Source organism: Populus alba, chromosome 11, assembly GCF_005239225.2.
Source record: "Populus alba chromosome 11, ASM523922v2, whole genome shotgun sequence".
NCBI lineage: Eukaryota > Viridiplantae > Streptophyta > Magnoliopsida > Malpighiales > Salicaceae > Populus > Populus alba.
This window is the reverse complement of record NC_133294.1, coordinates 14,981,663-14,995,798: the sequence shown is the minus strand read 5'-3', so window position 1 is coordinate 14,995,798 and position 14,136 is coordinate 14,981,663. Positions and strand designations below refer to the sequence as shown.

The window sequence follows — 14,136 nt, the reverse complement described above, 5'->3', positions numbered from 1 at the left end:
TGCAAACAAGAAGACTAAGACTAAAAAAAAATTAATGAAAATAACCACCTTTGTGGCTTGGATTTGTTAGGGAGTTGTGGCTCATTTAGAGAGTTGGAGTGTGGTGCCTATTTGGTATGTTATTTTGTGTAGTTTTTTTATTTTTATTTTTATTGAAATTGTTTTTGTTCACCTAGTGTTATAGGTTGACTTTTCTTTTGGTTGCACTGAAGTGGGCAAAACTGTTCTTGTATGGCTAGAGCAAAGTTATTGAGTACTTGCATTTGATGATAGAGTTGTTAAATACCTTGGAGATGGAGTCCATGTGGTGAGATTAGTTACTCTTCCATGCACTAAAATCCTGTTAGCCACTGATTGTTATTTGTATAAATTGAAAGGGAATGAAAAATTTGTTTATTCCGATTCCCACATATGATGCCACTCATTAAGTTGTGAAAAAATTTCACAAAAAAATATTGACATTCATTTGCCAATGAGTTTTGTGCTTGAATTGTGCATGTAAAACAAGTTTTTTATGGTACAAGAGACATTTTGATATTTAAGGCCATGTTTGTTTCCTAGAAAGTAGTTTCCAGGAAACCATTTTCCAAACCTTCCTGTGTTTATTTGTCATTAGAAAAGTTGATCAACGGAAAACACTTTCCGGTCAATGAAAAACACTTTCCGGTCAACGGAAAACACTTTCCGGTCAACGGAAAACACTTTCTCATCAATGAAAAATACTTTCCGGTCAACGGAAAACACTTTCTCATCAATGAAAAATACTTTCCGGTCAACGGAAAACACTTTCCAGTCAATTTTAGTCAAAGAAATATTTGACTTGGTTTTCAGGAAAGTGTTTTCCCTTTAGCTGTGTTTGTTTTCCGGAAAGTGGTTTCCGGGAAATCACTTTCCAAACTTTCTTGTGTTTGTTTGCCAGTAGGAAAGTTGGTCAATGGAAAACACTTTCCAGTAAAAGAAAAATTTGGCTTGGTTTTCAGGAAAGTGTTTTCCTGAAAAATTTGAGGGGAAAACACTTTCCGGAAGTTGTAAAAAAATTAGAAATGTCATTATTTGCATATTATATTAAATTTAATCCTCAAACTTTTGATTGGTATATATATTTTGTTTTGAATATTTATTTTTCAATTTCATCTCTTAAAATTTTATTTTTATATTAACTTTGGTCTTTATTTTTATAATTGCTATTTGCTTTTTCCTTATCATATTTTTATTAAAAAATTTTATCTATCAAATTTGGTCCTCATTCTTTTGATTGTTACTTATTTTATTTGAAATAATTTATGAAATGTTGATTATTATTATTTTAATTTCTTCATCTTTCATTTTTTTTAAAAAATTTTAGATTTGATCTCTATTATTTTGATTATTATTTATTTTATTTGAGATAATTTATGAAATTATATATTTTTTTTTCAATTTCATTCTCATTCAACTTTTTAATTTGTAAGATTTGTTCCTCATTATTTTAATAAGCTATGTATGAATATAGGATATAATAAAAAAAATTCATCATTATAAATACTTTTTAGATTTTCATTTTTTTTATTGTAAGTGATTAAATATTTTATATATATTAGATAAACTTGAAAAAAAAATTAATTCATTAATAAATTATTTTCCAGTTCATTTTCCATAACACAACCAAACACTGGAAAGTGTTTTCCAGTTCATTTTCCATAACACTGCCAAACATCGGAGAATACTTTCCCGGAATTCACTTTCCAGGAATTCACTTTCCCCGGAATTCACTTTCCAAAAGGAAACCACTTTTCTGCAAACAAACGGAGCCTAGTAATTAAACTTTTTTCTGAAGTGATAAGGAAGTAAAAATTCAAGAAGATAAATTGAGTGTAGAGAAAAAATATGTGTTTTCTATCTTGCTAAGAGTGTTTTTTGTACAGTGTTGTTTAAATGAATTATCTCCTGTTTATTTTAAAAGTTAAAGGATTTATAACCTTGAAAAATATCTAGAGAAATACCTATGAAAAAAAAATTATTATTCATGAATAGTATCATATGTAATATTATTCATGAATAATAATAAATAGTAAACCAGGTGAGCTCAAGTAGTTTGATCAAACTGAGCCTCGGAGCTTGGTTGTGTCTCAGCCAAGAGAAAAGGAGGAAGGGGAGAGAGAGAGAGAGAGAGAGAGAGAGAGAGCTCGGTTGGGTTCCAAACTTTTTTTTTGTTTGTATTATCATATTTATATACATGATTACACGAGGAGCAGGGTGATGGAGTTAAGTTTGTGTTTCTTTTTTTGGTGGTTTTGATTTCTAGGAAGCGAATATGGTTGCTTGTTGTCGTTGTTAGTTTAAAATTAAGACAGGGGCTTTAGGGGTGTTAAGATTTAAAGACAAAAGTTTGCGTGTCCGTACGTGTAGGATTGCTTCGAATTGGAGAAGATACTAAAGAAATGAGATCCTTGGCCTTAACTCCAACATGGTCACTTGCAACTGTGTTGACAATCCTTGTGGTTGTTTCACTGATTGTGGAGCGCTCAATTCACAGACTATGTAGTGTAAGTGACATCTTCTTTCTACTGTCTATTATTTTTTCTTGTGTTCTTGCCTTGTTCTCCTGATGTTGCATTTTATCATTGTTATGATTTGTGAGGTACTACACAGTATTTGTACAGAATTTGATTGTTTTTCCTTCCTTTCACTCTATTACTTAAAGTTCAAGGTACACAACGGATTTTCTTAATATTTTATTTATTTATTTGATCCCTTTGAAACTTGGGTATATATGGATATATCATGTTGATGGAAGGTTTTGCAAGCAGTAAGGCACTTTGCTTGGCTATTGATATCTGCCACTACTTCTTTTCTGATGTTTTTAGGAATTTGAGTTTCTAAATAGCTTTTACTGACTTTTTGAGGGCTTTTAGTTGATACCTCTAGCTTTCTGTTTGGTTCTTGGTCACGATTGTAGGCTGAAATCTCATTGATTATTACATAAAATGGTTTAGATGTGAAAATTAGATTTTGGAAGCCTGTTATGGAAGCACCAGCTTCGTTAACTTTGTTTCAGCAGGCTTATGATAAAATTTCACATGTTTGCTTTAGGAGAACTCTATATTGACAGATGAATTGAAACAGAATCTATCAGATTATTTTTGTTTGCATTTTCTTTTCTGGGATGCCAGTGTTGGTTTCAATAGCTTTGGCGTCTAATCTGAGATTTGATTCTTTGTTCATTTGTTTTTCAGTGGTTGCGGGAAACCGATCGGAAACCTTTGCTTGCAGCGGTGGAGAAGATGAAAGAAGGTATTTTCCAAGTTCAAAAAACATCAGATGCTGCAGAAAGTTCATCTAGTTCTTTTGCTTACAAGTAATTTTTAATTAATCCCCTTCCTTTCATATTTCTTTTCACTAATTTTCATTAACAAGTATCATTTTGTACTTGTCTTCAGAGTTGATGCTGCTTGGATTCATATCACTTCTTTTAACAGCTAACTCAAGCACCATAGCCAATATTTGCATTCCATCAAAGTTCTATGAAGGTAATTTTGCTTCTTGCACGGGACCAGAGACTGATGAGGAAATTAAACAAAATTCTTCCGAGGGACGTAAACTAGTGATGCTTTCTGTTCTTCCTCATCCACTTCGAAGAATGTTGAATGGCTTGGATGCGAATACCTGCGAAAAGGCATGTCATTCATCTATAGAAAACATTGTTGAGGATGTTGCAATATTGAATTTTCAAAGCAGCGAGTTGATAACCTTGCTTTATTATGGCATTCGTTTTCTCAATGACAAATATTCGATTCTGAAAACTGTTTGACGTGCAGGGATATGAGCCATTCCTGTCATATCAAGATCTCGAGCGGTTGCATCGCTTCATTTTCCTCATGGCAATCACGCACATTTCTTACAGTTGCTTAACAATGCTGCTGGCGATTGTGAAGGTTATGCATTTTGAGCTGTTGCTTTTCTTAATGGTGAAGTGGTTTTAGGAATGGTTAAGTTCATATGCTTAATAATCACACAACATAATGGAAGGGAAATGATGATGTACCAAAAATCCAACTATTCTAGGAATAGTACACTTGAGTTGAACAATCGGTTAATTAATTAATTTGTTCAAGCAATGTCCTCCATTTTTTCTAGAGAAGGTAGTTGATAGCTTACACTTAATCCATGGTAGGCCAAGATTGTTCGTGGCTAGTATATGCAAAAGGTTCCCCTTTAGTTTAGGTGGAGACTTTTTGATGCTTAAATAAATTTTGTTTAGAGAGAGAAAATACAAGAATATTCTAAAGATAGATGTTCTAAAAATATATATACAATAAATAATAAAGATTGTGAACTTTTATTCTGAAGGTCTCATGGTGTATTTATAACCCATGAGTCTTGTCCTATTGTAAAAAAAAAGGTATGTTGGCATATTAGAGTTTAGGATGTCAAATGTAGCTAAGCCTATAAAGACTGAGTTCTTCCTTGAGATTAGACCCAAGAGAAGATAATCATTCCCTTGGACATGCCAAGAGAGGATGGCCATTCCTCTAGGTGTGCCAAGGGAGGATGATCATTTCCTTGGGTGTGCCTAGGAAGGATGATTGTTATCTTAGACATGACTAACTGTAAAGTCCAAGTGTCTTGAGTCTGATATCTTTTCCAAACCCACGTAACCTTGAGCATATGACTGATTGTTAAGTTTAAGTGCCTGGACTTGGTTGACAGCCAAGTCCAATTGCTTCGGACTTTGTGAAATGTCATTCTAAGTGTTCTAGGTTTCACATGTTTGTCAAACCCATATTACTTTAGGCTTAACTAACTGTCAAGTCCAAGGTTTAGACTTAACGGAATGCTATGTTCAAGTGCTTTGGGCCTGATATGTTTTTCAAATTCATGTTACCTTAGACTTGATTAATTGCCAAACTTTAAAAACTTCTGGGTTTGGCTAGCATCATACACAACGTTTCTGGGGCTTGTCACACTACACCTAATTGCGTCTGGGTCTGGCGCCGGGGCATGACACGCTACCAAGCCCTATCATGGCTGAGCTCGGTAGTACACTGTTAAACCCCTACTTGAGACATGTTCATTCCAGAGAAAGGTTATAAGGGGTTTTTAAACCCATTAAAAATAGATTTATCAGGGAATAGATATATCATGTATAAAACAAGATCCACCATGCATTTGGTTCTTGTATTTAGAGTAATACAGTATTTTCTAGTCGAACTTGTTATGTCTTTTCCCAGGACCCGGGAGAGGAAATTATGTTGTCCGTAAAAACCAACGTCTTCCTGAACTGCAGTTGATCAAATACAAGATACTAGATTTGACTCATGAAACAAGAGAACCATAATCTCGTTATCACCATGACCAACTGTCTAACATTGTAATTGCTTCACCAGATTCATAGTTGGAGAGCATGGGAGGATTTGGCTCGTAAGGACTGCCATGGTGTATCAACAGGTAAAGCCTTAGACAGGAAAGTGGTTTTGAATAGATTTAAAAGTTTAAACAGTAACAAGTGTTGCCCAATTCTTTTTGCCTATGTCAGCTCTATACCTTATGGCTGATTTAGAATATAACCACTCAATCTCCCTCTTCTGTATACACTATTTAGCTTGCCCTTATACATGTAAGTCTAGGTGCTAGAACTTTAAAAGAGATTGAATTTCATTGTTTGCATTCGAATGAAGATGCTTGGGAAAAAATAGGAACTCGCAATAAGTTTCTGTTGTTTTTTCTTTTCTTCCTCTCTTGGCATTATTTTTCAAGGGATACCTTCACCTTCCAATCATTTCAATTGAGAATGTTTATTCTTAGAAATATTGTTGTATCACAGAAATCATCACGACTTAATAATTTTTTATTCTGTAGCAGAAAACAATAGAGAGAAGACATTGCGAAGGCAAACAACCTTCGCAAGACATCATACATCAAGCCCTTCGGTCAAGAACAGTTTTCTTATCTGGGTGGTAGGTACAAAACTCTCTTTCTTGCTCTTTAATGGTTTCCACGTTGTAATCCATGCTTGCTTGTTATTACCTCCAATTCTGCAATAGAATCAGAGCCTTCCCATCTGGCTTTGTTTTTGTGTTGGTCATCATTTGATGTGTTTTATCAACTTGCAGACATGTTTCTTTCGGCAATTTGGACCTTCAGTGGCTCGCACAGACTACCTCACTCTTCGCAAGGGCTTCATCATGGTATGCTCTGCTGTTATCTGTTAGTGTTAGGATACTGGCATGCAAACCCGACAAGACAAAAGGTAAGGGACAAGATAAAATGAGAAGTGACACACAAGAATTTACGTGGTTCACCCAATTAGGCTACGTCCACGGGCAAGGATAGAAGGATTTTACTAGTAATGTGGGAATTACAACCTCTCTCAAATAATAGGAGAACAACTAAGAATCTCTCTATTACTAGGAGAAAACACCTCACTTACTCTCTCACAAATACCTCACAACTTTGTGGTATTATTTTCTCTCTTCTTTCTCTCTTTCTTTCTTGTGATGTGTATTCAATGCTTGGATGCATTGCCTATTTATAGGCAAGCATCCATGCAAGAGCAAGTGGCCAAGTTGGTTAAGGCACCTCCACCAAGGTAGGCACCTCCACCCAAGGTAGGCACCTCCTCCACCAAGGTAGGCACCTCCACCCAAGGTAGGCACCTCCACCTATCTTCACATTCTCCCACTTGAAGACTTTGATGATTGAATCAAGTCTTCACACTTCATCATTTGTGATTCAATATCACGTAACAGGCGGTATTGACTGCTTCTGCCCAGAATGACTTTTCTAGACCTGCAGCCTTCAACATTGCTCTTGTTCTTTCCAATAGAGTTCTGTTCATCCGCTCTGCCACTCCATTTTGTTGTGGAGTGTATGCCGTTGTGAACTGCCTTTTGATACCTTCATGTTGACAGAAGTTATCAAATTCATCACTGGTATATTCTCCTCCATTGTCAGTCCTCAAACACTTGATCTTCTTTTCAGATTCAAGTTCTACCCGCGCTTTGAAGGTTTTAAAAACTGCGAACACATCTGCCTTCCTTCTAATCGGATACACCCAACATCTCCTGGAGAAGTCATCTATAAATGATACAAAGTATCTTGCTCCTCCCAAGGATACAACCGGTGCTTGCCAAACATCAGAGTGAATCAGGTCTAAGATGCATTTGCTCTTAGTTGTTGACGTGCCAAACTTCAACCTGTGTTGTTTACTTGTAACACAGTGCTCACAAAAAGGTAAAGTAACCTTTGTAAGCCCCGGGAGTAACTTCTGATCAGAGAGAACCTTTAAACCTTTCTCTGACATGTGGCCTAGCTTTTGATGCCACATCATCGTCTTCTCTTCTGCGGGACTGGCTGATGCGATTGATGCTTCTGCCCCCTGATGTGTTTCTCCCATTAATACAAACATGTTTGCAACTGTCTTTCTTGCCTTTAATACCACCAGCGCGCCTTTGACAATTTTCATGATTCCATTGTCTGTTCGGATCTTACAGCCAAGACTATCAAATTGTCCTACGGACAAAAGATTCTTCTTTAAGTCTTTCACATGTCGCACTCCTGAAATAGTACGAATTAAGCCATCATACATCTTCAATTTGATGGTGCCAATGCCAGAAATCTCTACAGCATGATTATCACCCATGAACACTATGCCTCCAGAGATAGGTTCATATGTATGGAACCAATCTCGTCTAGGGGTCATATGCCATGTTGCTCCTGAATCCATTAGCCAGACCTCAGTGAGCTCTTCTCTATCTGTAGAGATTGTTGCTGCTTCACTATATAAAATCTCCCCATCTTCTGAGGTGCTTGCAACACATCCTTGAGGTTTTGATGACTCTGCAGTATTCTCTATACCCTTTTTAAACCAACAATCCTTTTTGAAGTGCCCTTTTCTGCCACAGTTGTAGCATTTTATAGTCTTCTTACTTCTTGATTTGGACCTCCCCTGCCTTTGACTCCCACTAGAGCCACGCTCCGTTGATCTTCCTCTTGACACCAATAACGCCTCTGCTTGGTTTGAACTGTTTCTATCTCCTTTGTTTTTGCGCCTATTTTCTTCTTCTAGGATAGCGGCTGCAACATCATCGAAGACTAAATAGTCTGAGAGGATATTATTGGTCAGGTTGATAATGAGCTGATCATACGAATCAGGAAGACTTTGAAGTAGAAGCTCTGCACGTTCATTTTCCTCTATTTGTTGACCCAACGTAGTGAGTTGTGAAAATAGAGTTCTTATTGTGTTGATGTGGTCAGTCACCGACGTGGTTTCTGCCATTCGAAGGGTATAAAGTCTCCGCTTTAAGAAAATCTTAGTGTGCAAAGACTTGGACTCGTATAGCTTTGTTAGAGTCTCCCATATCTCCTTAGCTGTTTTCTTCTCCGCCACACTTGATAATACTTCATCAGCTAATGCTAAATGTATGTTAGCAATAGCATTTCCATCCATCTCATTCCATTTTGCATTATCAGTGATCTCCGCGGGCCGATCCCCAATTGCTGCCAAGCAATTGTCTTTCCTCAAGATTGCCTTGATTCTCATTTTCCACAGTGAGAAATTGCTCCCCTTGAACCTCTCAATCTCGTACTTTGCTGCCATTGTATTCACCGAGATCTATTCAGCTATCACCGTTTCACAGATCTGTAACGTATATAGAAATAGTATCGTGTGAAAAATACTTCACTAAGTAAGTTCCCAGGAAAGATTGGAGGGGTCACAAACGGTCCCGCTTAAAACCCAATCTCTTTAGACAGAACTTCCTAGACTGTATTTAATCACCGCACTGACTTTCTATATATACCAACAGTAACGTATGTGAACAGTACCGTATTGATGAATAGTATCGTATATGTGAATAGTGCCGTAGACGGGAATAGTAACCGTATACACGAACAACTTTTGTGTGTTAACAACACCAACCAAGAAGGCTTTGATACCACTGTTAGGATACTGGCATGCAAACCCGACAAGACAAAAGGTAAGGGACAAGATAAAATGAGAAGTGACACACAAGAATTTACATGGTTCACCCAATTAGGCTACGTCCACGGCAAGGATAGAAGGATTTTACTAGTAATGTGGGAATTACAACCTCTCTCAAATAATAGGAGAACAACTAAGAATCTCTCTATTACTAGGAGAAAACACCTCACTTACTCTCTCACAAATACCTCACAACTTTGTGGTATTATTTTCTCTCTTCTTTCTCTCTTTCTTTCTTGTGATGTGTATTCAATGCTTGGATGCATTGCCTATTTATAGGCAAGCATCCATGCAAGAGCAAGTGGCCAAGTTGGTTAAGGCACCTCCACCAAGGTAGGCACCTCCACCCAAGGTAGGCACCTCCACCTATCTTCACAGTTAGCCCATACTTGAAATAGCATTTACAACATTGCAAGGGTCACAGAGGAAGTTCTACTTTTCAACTAGCATTTAGGATTTACTATCAATGCAATATGACACTCTCCTCCAGGAAAAAGAGAGGAGCAGGGGTGTTATTATCCCAGAATCTGTCAAAAAACCTATTCAACCCAATAGCTTAAGCTGTTAGGTGAAATCTCAAAAAATAATTTATATTATTTTCTAACACACCCCTCAAGTGAAAGTTTTTTGGGCTTGAAACTTGCATATGTCCACATTAACTTGTGTTTAATTTTTATCAAATAAATAGGGATGGTGAGATTCGAACTCGTGACCACTTGATCATCAAGGCTCTGATACTATATTACAGAATCTATTTCAACTTAATAGTTTAAATTATTAGGTAAGGTTCTAAAAAATAATTTATATTATTTTCTAACAGAATCAACTGAGGAATTCAATGGTATTGTACTTGGTTTAAGAAAGAAGAAGAAAATGAAGTTTATATATACAGAGACAACGTGAGCGTCTTTGCTGATATACTGTTGGTAGTATCAGTGATGCTTTATTGACATCCATTCCTCTTGGTTTTTTCTTATTCGTGGCAGAATCACAAACTCTCATTGAAATATGATTTTCACAGCTACATGATTCGCTCCACGGAAGAAGAATTCCAGAGAATTGTTGGTGTGAGGTAACGTCTTAATTCTATGTACTTTGAATGTTTCTTGCATTTTCAGACCATTCATCGGCTTGGATTGAGCCAGGAGAAGATGGACCAGCTAAATGCCTGTGTGTTCAATGCCTTGCAGTGGTCCCCTGTGGGGATTTGTTGTTGCATTCATGCTGTTTAATGTGAAAGGTATGGCTATGAGAGTGAAAAATAATGCTATGAATTGCTTTGTTTTGCACTTGCCATTGGGTAACAATATACGAATTTCGGTGAGTATTATAAAAACATTAACTAACGAAACACTAAAATTTATGGCTAATTCGCCGTAGCCACTCATAAAAAATTATTCATCAGTGTTTTGTTTTGTTTTTTTTATTTAATATTTTCTTTTAATTTAACACTTTAATGATTTTTTTTTAAATTCATCCTTTTTGTTTTGGGAATTATGTTTTGTAATTTTTTTTTTAAATTTCTTTGTATTATGTTATATACTAGTTATATGATTTTTTATTTATTTTAATCTTTAATATTGGATCTGTTGGAATTGAGACTTTATAATTTTTTTTTTCAATTTTCTTTTAATAAATTTATTATGATCTCATAATTCAAGTAACGGGTTTAACAAATTAACTCGGGTTGACTTCAATTATTTTTTTTCTTATCGCTTAATTGATTTTTTTTCGATTTCATCCTTCAATATTGGGTTAATTAGAAATTAGATTCTGTAATTGTTTTTTATTTTTTTCTATGAGATTATTTCGATTTAATGACTCGGGTTATAAGTTTGGTAAGTTGATCTGTGGTAACTTTATTTATTGTTTTTAATTGGATTTTGTTATTTTTTTCGATTTACTTTCCATATATGTTATATCAATATTTAAAAATATATTATTCAATATATATTATATTTTGAGTTTATAATTAAATTTCTTATTATCATAAAACAATTATCAACACTTAGATAATTTTTTTACATTAAATTTTTTTTAATCAAACCCGCAACATAAAATGTATGAATGATCTAGTGTTGTCTAGTGTATGATCGGGTTATCCTAAGTCTTAATCTTACTGATTTATGGTTTGTTCGTTTTGGAAACTTTCTACAGGATCTAATCTCTATTTCTGGATATCCGTCGTTCCAATCACTGTAAGTGCTGCAGGTTCTTTTGAGTTTCACTTTCATCAATCACTTGTATGCTGCAAAAGGAATTTTCCTCGGTAGAAACAAAAAGTATGCAGTGAGAAACAGACATCTGGAAGGACAACAGATTACACGTAACGAATTTTGTATTGCTAAAGTGATTGCACTGGGCATCTCTGATATTTCATGTCATGGGCAGCTTGTTGTTCTAGTCGGTGCAAAGCTACAACATGTTATTGCGACCTTGACATTAGAGACTGCTGGCCTGACTACTGGACACTCTGTAGAAGGGAAGATGAGGCCTCGAGATGATCTTTTCTGGTTCAAGAAGCCAGAACTGTATCTCTCATTGATCCATTTTATCCTGTTCCAGGTAAGCAATGCTCACTGTGATCAGTTGCTCAAGTTAAAATGGTAACATATACCGTCCTTTCAGTTCCTTCTTTCCTAGAAAATGGTTCTATGGTGTTGTGCCAAAGTAGCATAGCTGACATCTCATTCTTTTCTTTCTCTGAAATGTGATTGCAGAATGCATTTGAATTGGCTTCATTCTTTTGGTTTTGGGTATCTCCTCTACCCTGACTTGATTATTATTCACTGGGCTGCGAGAGTTCACTTTTGTCCTTTCCTTCTTGACATCAACCAAGCTCAAATTTATTATAATTTCTGTGATTGTATGAGCAAAAACCTCACTTTTTCCTGGGTTGATTCAATGTTTACGAAAAGAATGATTGATAATCACTGACCAGAAGAATCAGAAATGAGGAGATACAAAGCTTTTTCTTTTCCGTGACGAGGTGTTGAATCTGTACGTTGAACTGATCTGTCTTTTGTTGATTAATTTACAGTGGCAATTTGGGTACAGATCCTGCTTTATTAGGAACCATTTACAGGTGTACATACGACTTGTGTTGGGGTATGCATACATCTGAGATAGTTGAGACTTTCTTGAGGATTCATCAGCTTTTACAGCTACTGCATCATTGTTTTATCTTGTAGGTTTGCTGGGCAGTTCCTTTGCAGCTACAGCACCTTGCCACTATATGCACTTGTTACTCAGGTATCATATTGCCACTATATGCACTTTTCATCAAGGAAAAAACATGCCAATTCATATTATATGCAAGAAAATACTAATGCATAATCTACCAGTCAACAAATATCATGAACAAGACATTAGAAGCACATAATCTACCACAATCTAGCTAGTTTTAACTTGTATCAGATGCAGATACACCACAGCTTCCATGTAAATTATTTCTAACGTCAAAATTGTTGAAACTAATAAATCTTGACAGCGTGATTTGTCGGCTAACAAACCTCAAGTTTTTTCCTTCAGATTATCTTCTCAACCTTTTTCTTTATGGGAGCGATGCTGTGGTGCTTTATCACAATCCATCACCGAGAAAGGGTTTTGGAACAAACTTAATATATTTTTAGACATGAGAATAAGTCAAGATGTCGAGTCCTTTAAATTGCCATCAATTCTTTATGGCATTTTAAGAATTGAAATCATCTTTATCCACTTGTGAGTAGAACAAGCCTCCCTCTTCCCAACTAGTAACATGAAATGCTCGAGCAGGTTTTCATTAATGGGTTAAGTTGGTAGTATTATACCACTTGTTTTTTGTTCAATCATTTTCTGGTCATTATTAGCATCACGTACTGTTCCCTCCCTTTTCCCAGATGGGAACAAACTATAAGGCGGCATTATTTCCTCCAAGAATAAGGGAGACAATATTCCATGGGTGGTGGAAAGCAGAAACTAGCGGGAAGAGAAGGCATGCAATTTTCACAGATGATTCTACCATGCACAGAGACACAAGCACATTAATGTCAGAGGAAGACAATCATCATTTGCTTGATATTCCTGAGAATGATGCAGATCCCGTCACTCAAGTCGAGTTGCAGCCAGCTTCTTTTATTTCAGTTCGTCCTACCACAGTTGCCAATGAAACTTCAAGCGGGGTAGCTACTCCTTTCCTTCGACACTCAGCTTCTGTTTCTTCATCAGAAACATCAAATTTTCACGTGGAAGATCTTCCTAGATCATCTTCTATGCCAGTTAGAAGGTAGTAAATTGGACTTATTCTGCCAGGAATGTAGGCTTTGCAGGGATCTTGTAAAGAACAAGGGAAAGAAATACACATAAGTACTTCGGTTGTTATATATTTCCTTCTATATATGTTTCCTTTTTGTTTTTTTGTTTTTTTTTTTTTTTATCTCATTTCTAACGCAGTCATGAATCGTCATTTAACTTTTTAGGAGATGACTATCTTTTTATTAATACTCTCTATTATTAAAAATAAAAAGCAAATAGAAAATGCAAGAGTTTTTTTAAACACGCACGCACACACACGCACACTTCTTAATCTTTTTTTTTTTTTTTAATTTCCTGAAGAAGATAAAAGAAGATTGTTTAAGGTAACAAGATTTGATGGTCATCCTGCTTTTCCAAATGTTATATGATTTTTTTTTTTGTATGGGTAAATTGATGTGTTTGTGCCAGGCTGATTCTACTTCACCTAGTATCTTTCTTATTCTCTATTGATAGCATGCAATGGTCAGCTAAAGGGATACTCGTTTAGCTCTGTTTTTATTTTCATCTTTTTTGGAAGTACTTTTGATTGAGATCTGAGAGCAAATATTCGAAGCATTTGAGGAAAGAAACTGAACCTAGTCTCGAACTAAATTTCAACTTTGTTTAAGAAAAACAGATACTGTTGTGCTCAATTATTGGTTTCTGCACTGTTCGTGACGATGCAGCTTTTTAGTTACCCCTTGTTCATGGACTCCATGGCTCCATGCTTGCAATGGATTTGTGAGCCTCACGTGGACTCCATGGCTCTATGGCTGCAATGATGGTTCCGTGAGATTCGTGCAGATTTCATGGCGAGATTTGAAATTATTCATAGTGAAATTTTTTCAGATTGTTTTTAGCTGAAATTTTTACCAACATCAGAGTTGGAATTGTTCGTGGTA

At 35.9% G+C, this 14,136-nt stretch overlaps 1 protein-coding gene across 5 annotated transcripts; it reads left to right on the top strand.

Moving 5' to 3' along the window:
• The first annotated feature begins 2,071 nt into the window (after nucleotides 1-2,071).
• Nucleotides 2,072-13,356, top strand: LOC118047576 (MLO-like protein 11). Of its 5 annotated transcripts, none has more exons than XM_035056912.2 (15): nucleotides 2,073-2,525; nucleotides 3,216-3,273; nucleotides 3,420-3,655; nucleotides 3,798-3,914; nucleotides 5,367-5,427; nucleotides 5,842-5,936; nucleotides 6,093-6,167; nucleotides 9,949-10,034; nucleotides 10,153-10,202; nucleotides 11,120-11,160; nucleotides 11,354-11,527; nucleotides 11,683-11,718; nucleotides 12,003-12,070; nucleotides 12,154-12,214; nucleotides 12,841-13,356. In XM_035056912.2, the coding sequence occupies exons 1-15, from the start codon at nucleotides 2,421-2,423 to the stop codon at nucleotides 13,228-13,230; spliced, it is 1,653 nt and encodes a 550-aa protein (XP_034912803.1). In that variant the 5' UTR covers nucleotides 2,073-2,420; the 3' UTR covers nucleotides 13,231-13,356. The 5 variants fall into 5 exon arrangements, with proteins under 5 accessions (XP_034912804.1, XP_034912803.1, XP_034912802.1 ...); XM_035056911.2 differs by having other exon boundaries at nucleotides 5,839-5,936; XM_035056913.2 differs by lacking the exon at nucleotides 11,683-11,718 and having other exon boundaries at nucleotides 2,072-2,525; nucleotides 5,839-5,936.
• Nucleotides 13,357-14,136: the final 780 nt, after the last annotated feature.

Excerpts from the sequence above, each read along its gene's own strand:
- LOC118047576 (XM_035056911.2), top strand. The coding sequence starts at position 2,421 with ATGAGATCCTTGGCCTTAACTCCAACATGGTCACTTGCAACTGTGTTG. Across the intron at positions 3,274-3,419 it reads GGTGGAGAAGATGAAAGAAG|AGTTGATGCTGCTTGGATTC; the intron begins GTATTTTCCAAG and ends ACTTGTCTTCAG. Across the intron at positions 12,215-12,840 it reads TATATGCACTTGTTACTCAG|ATGGGAACAAACTATAAGGC; the intron begins GTATCATATTGC and ends CCCTTTTCCCAG.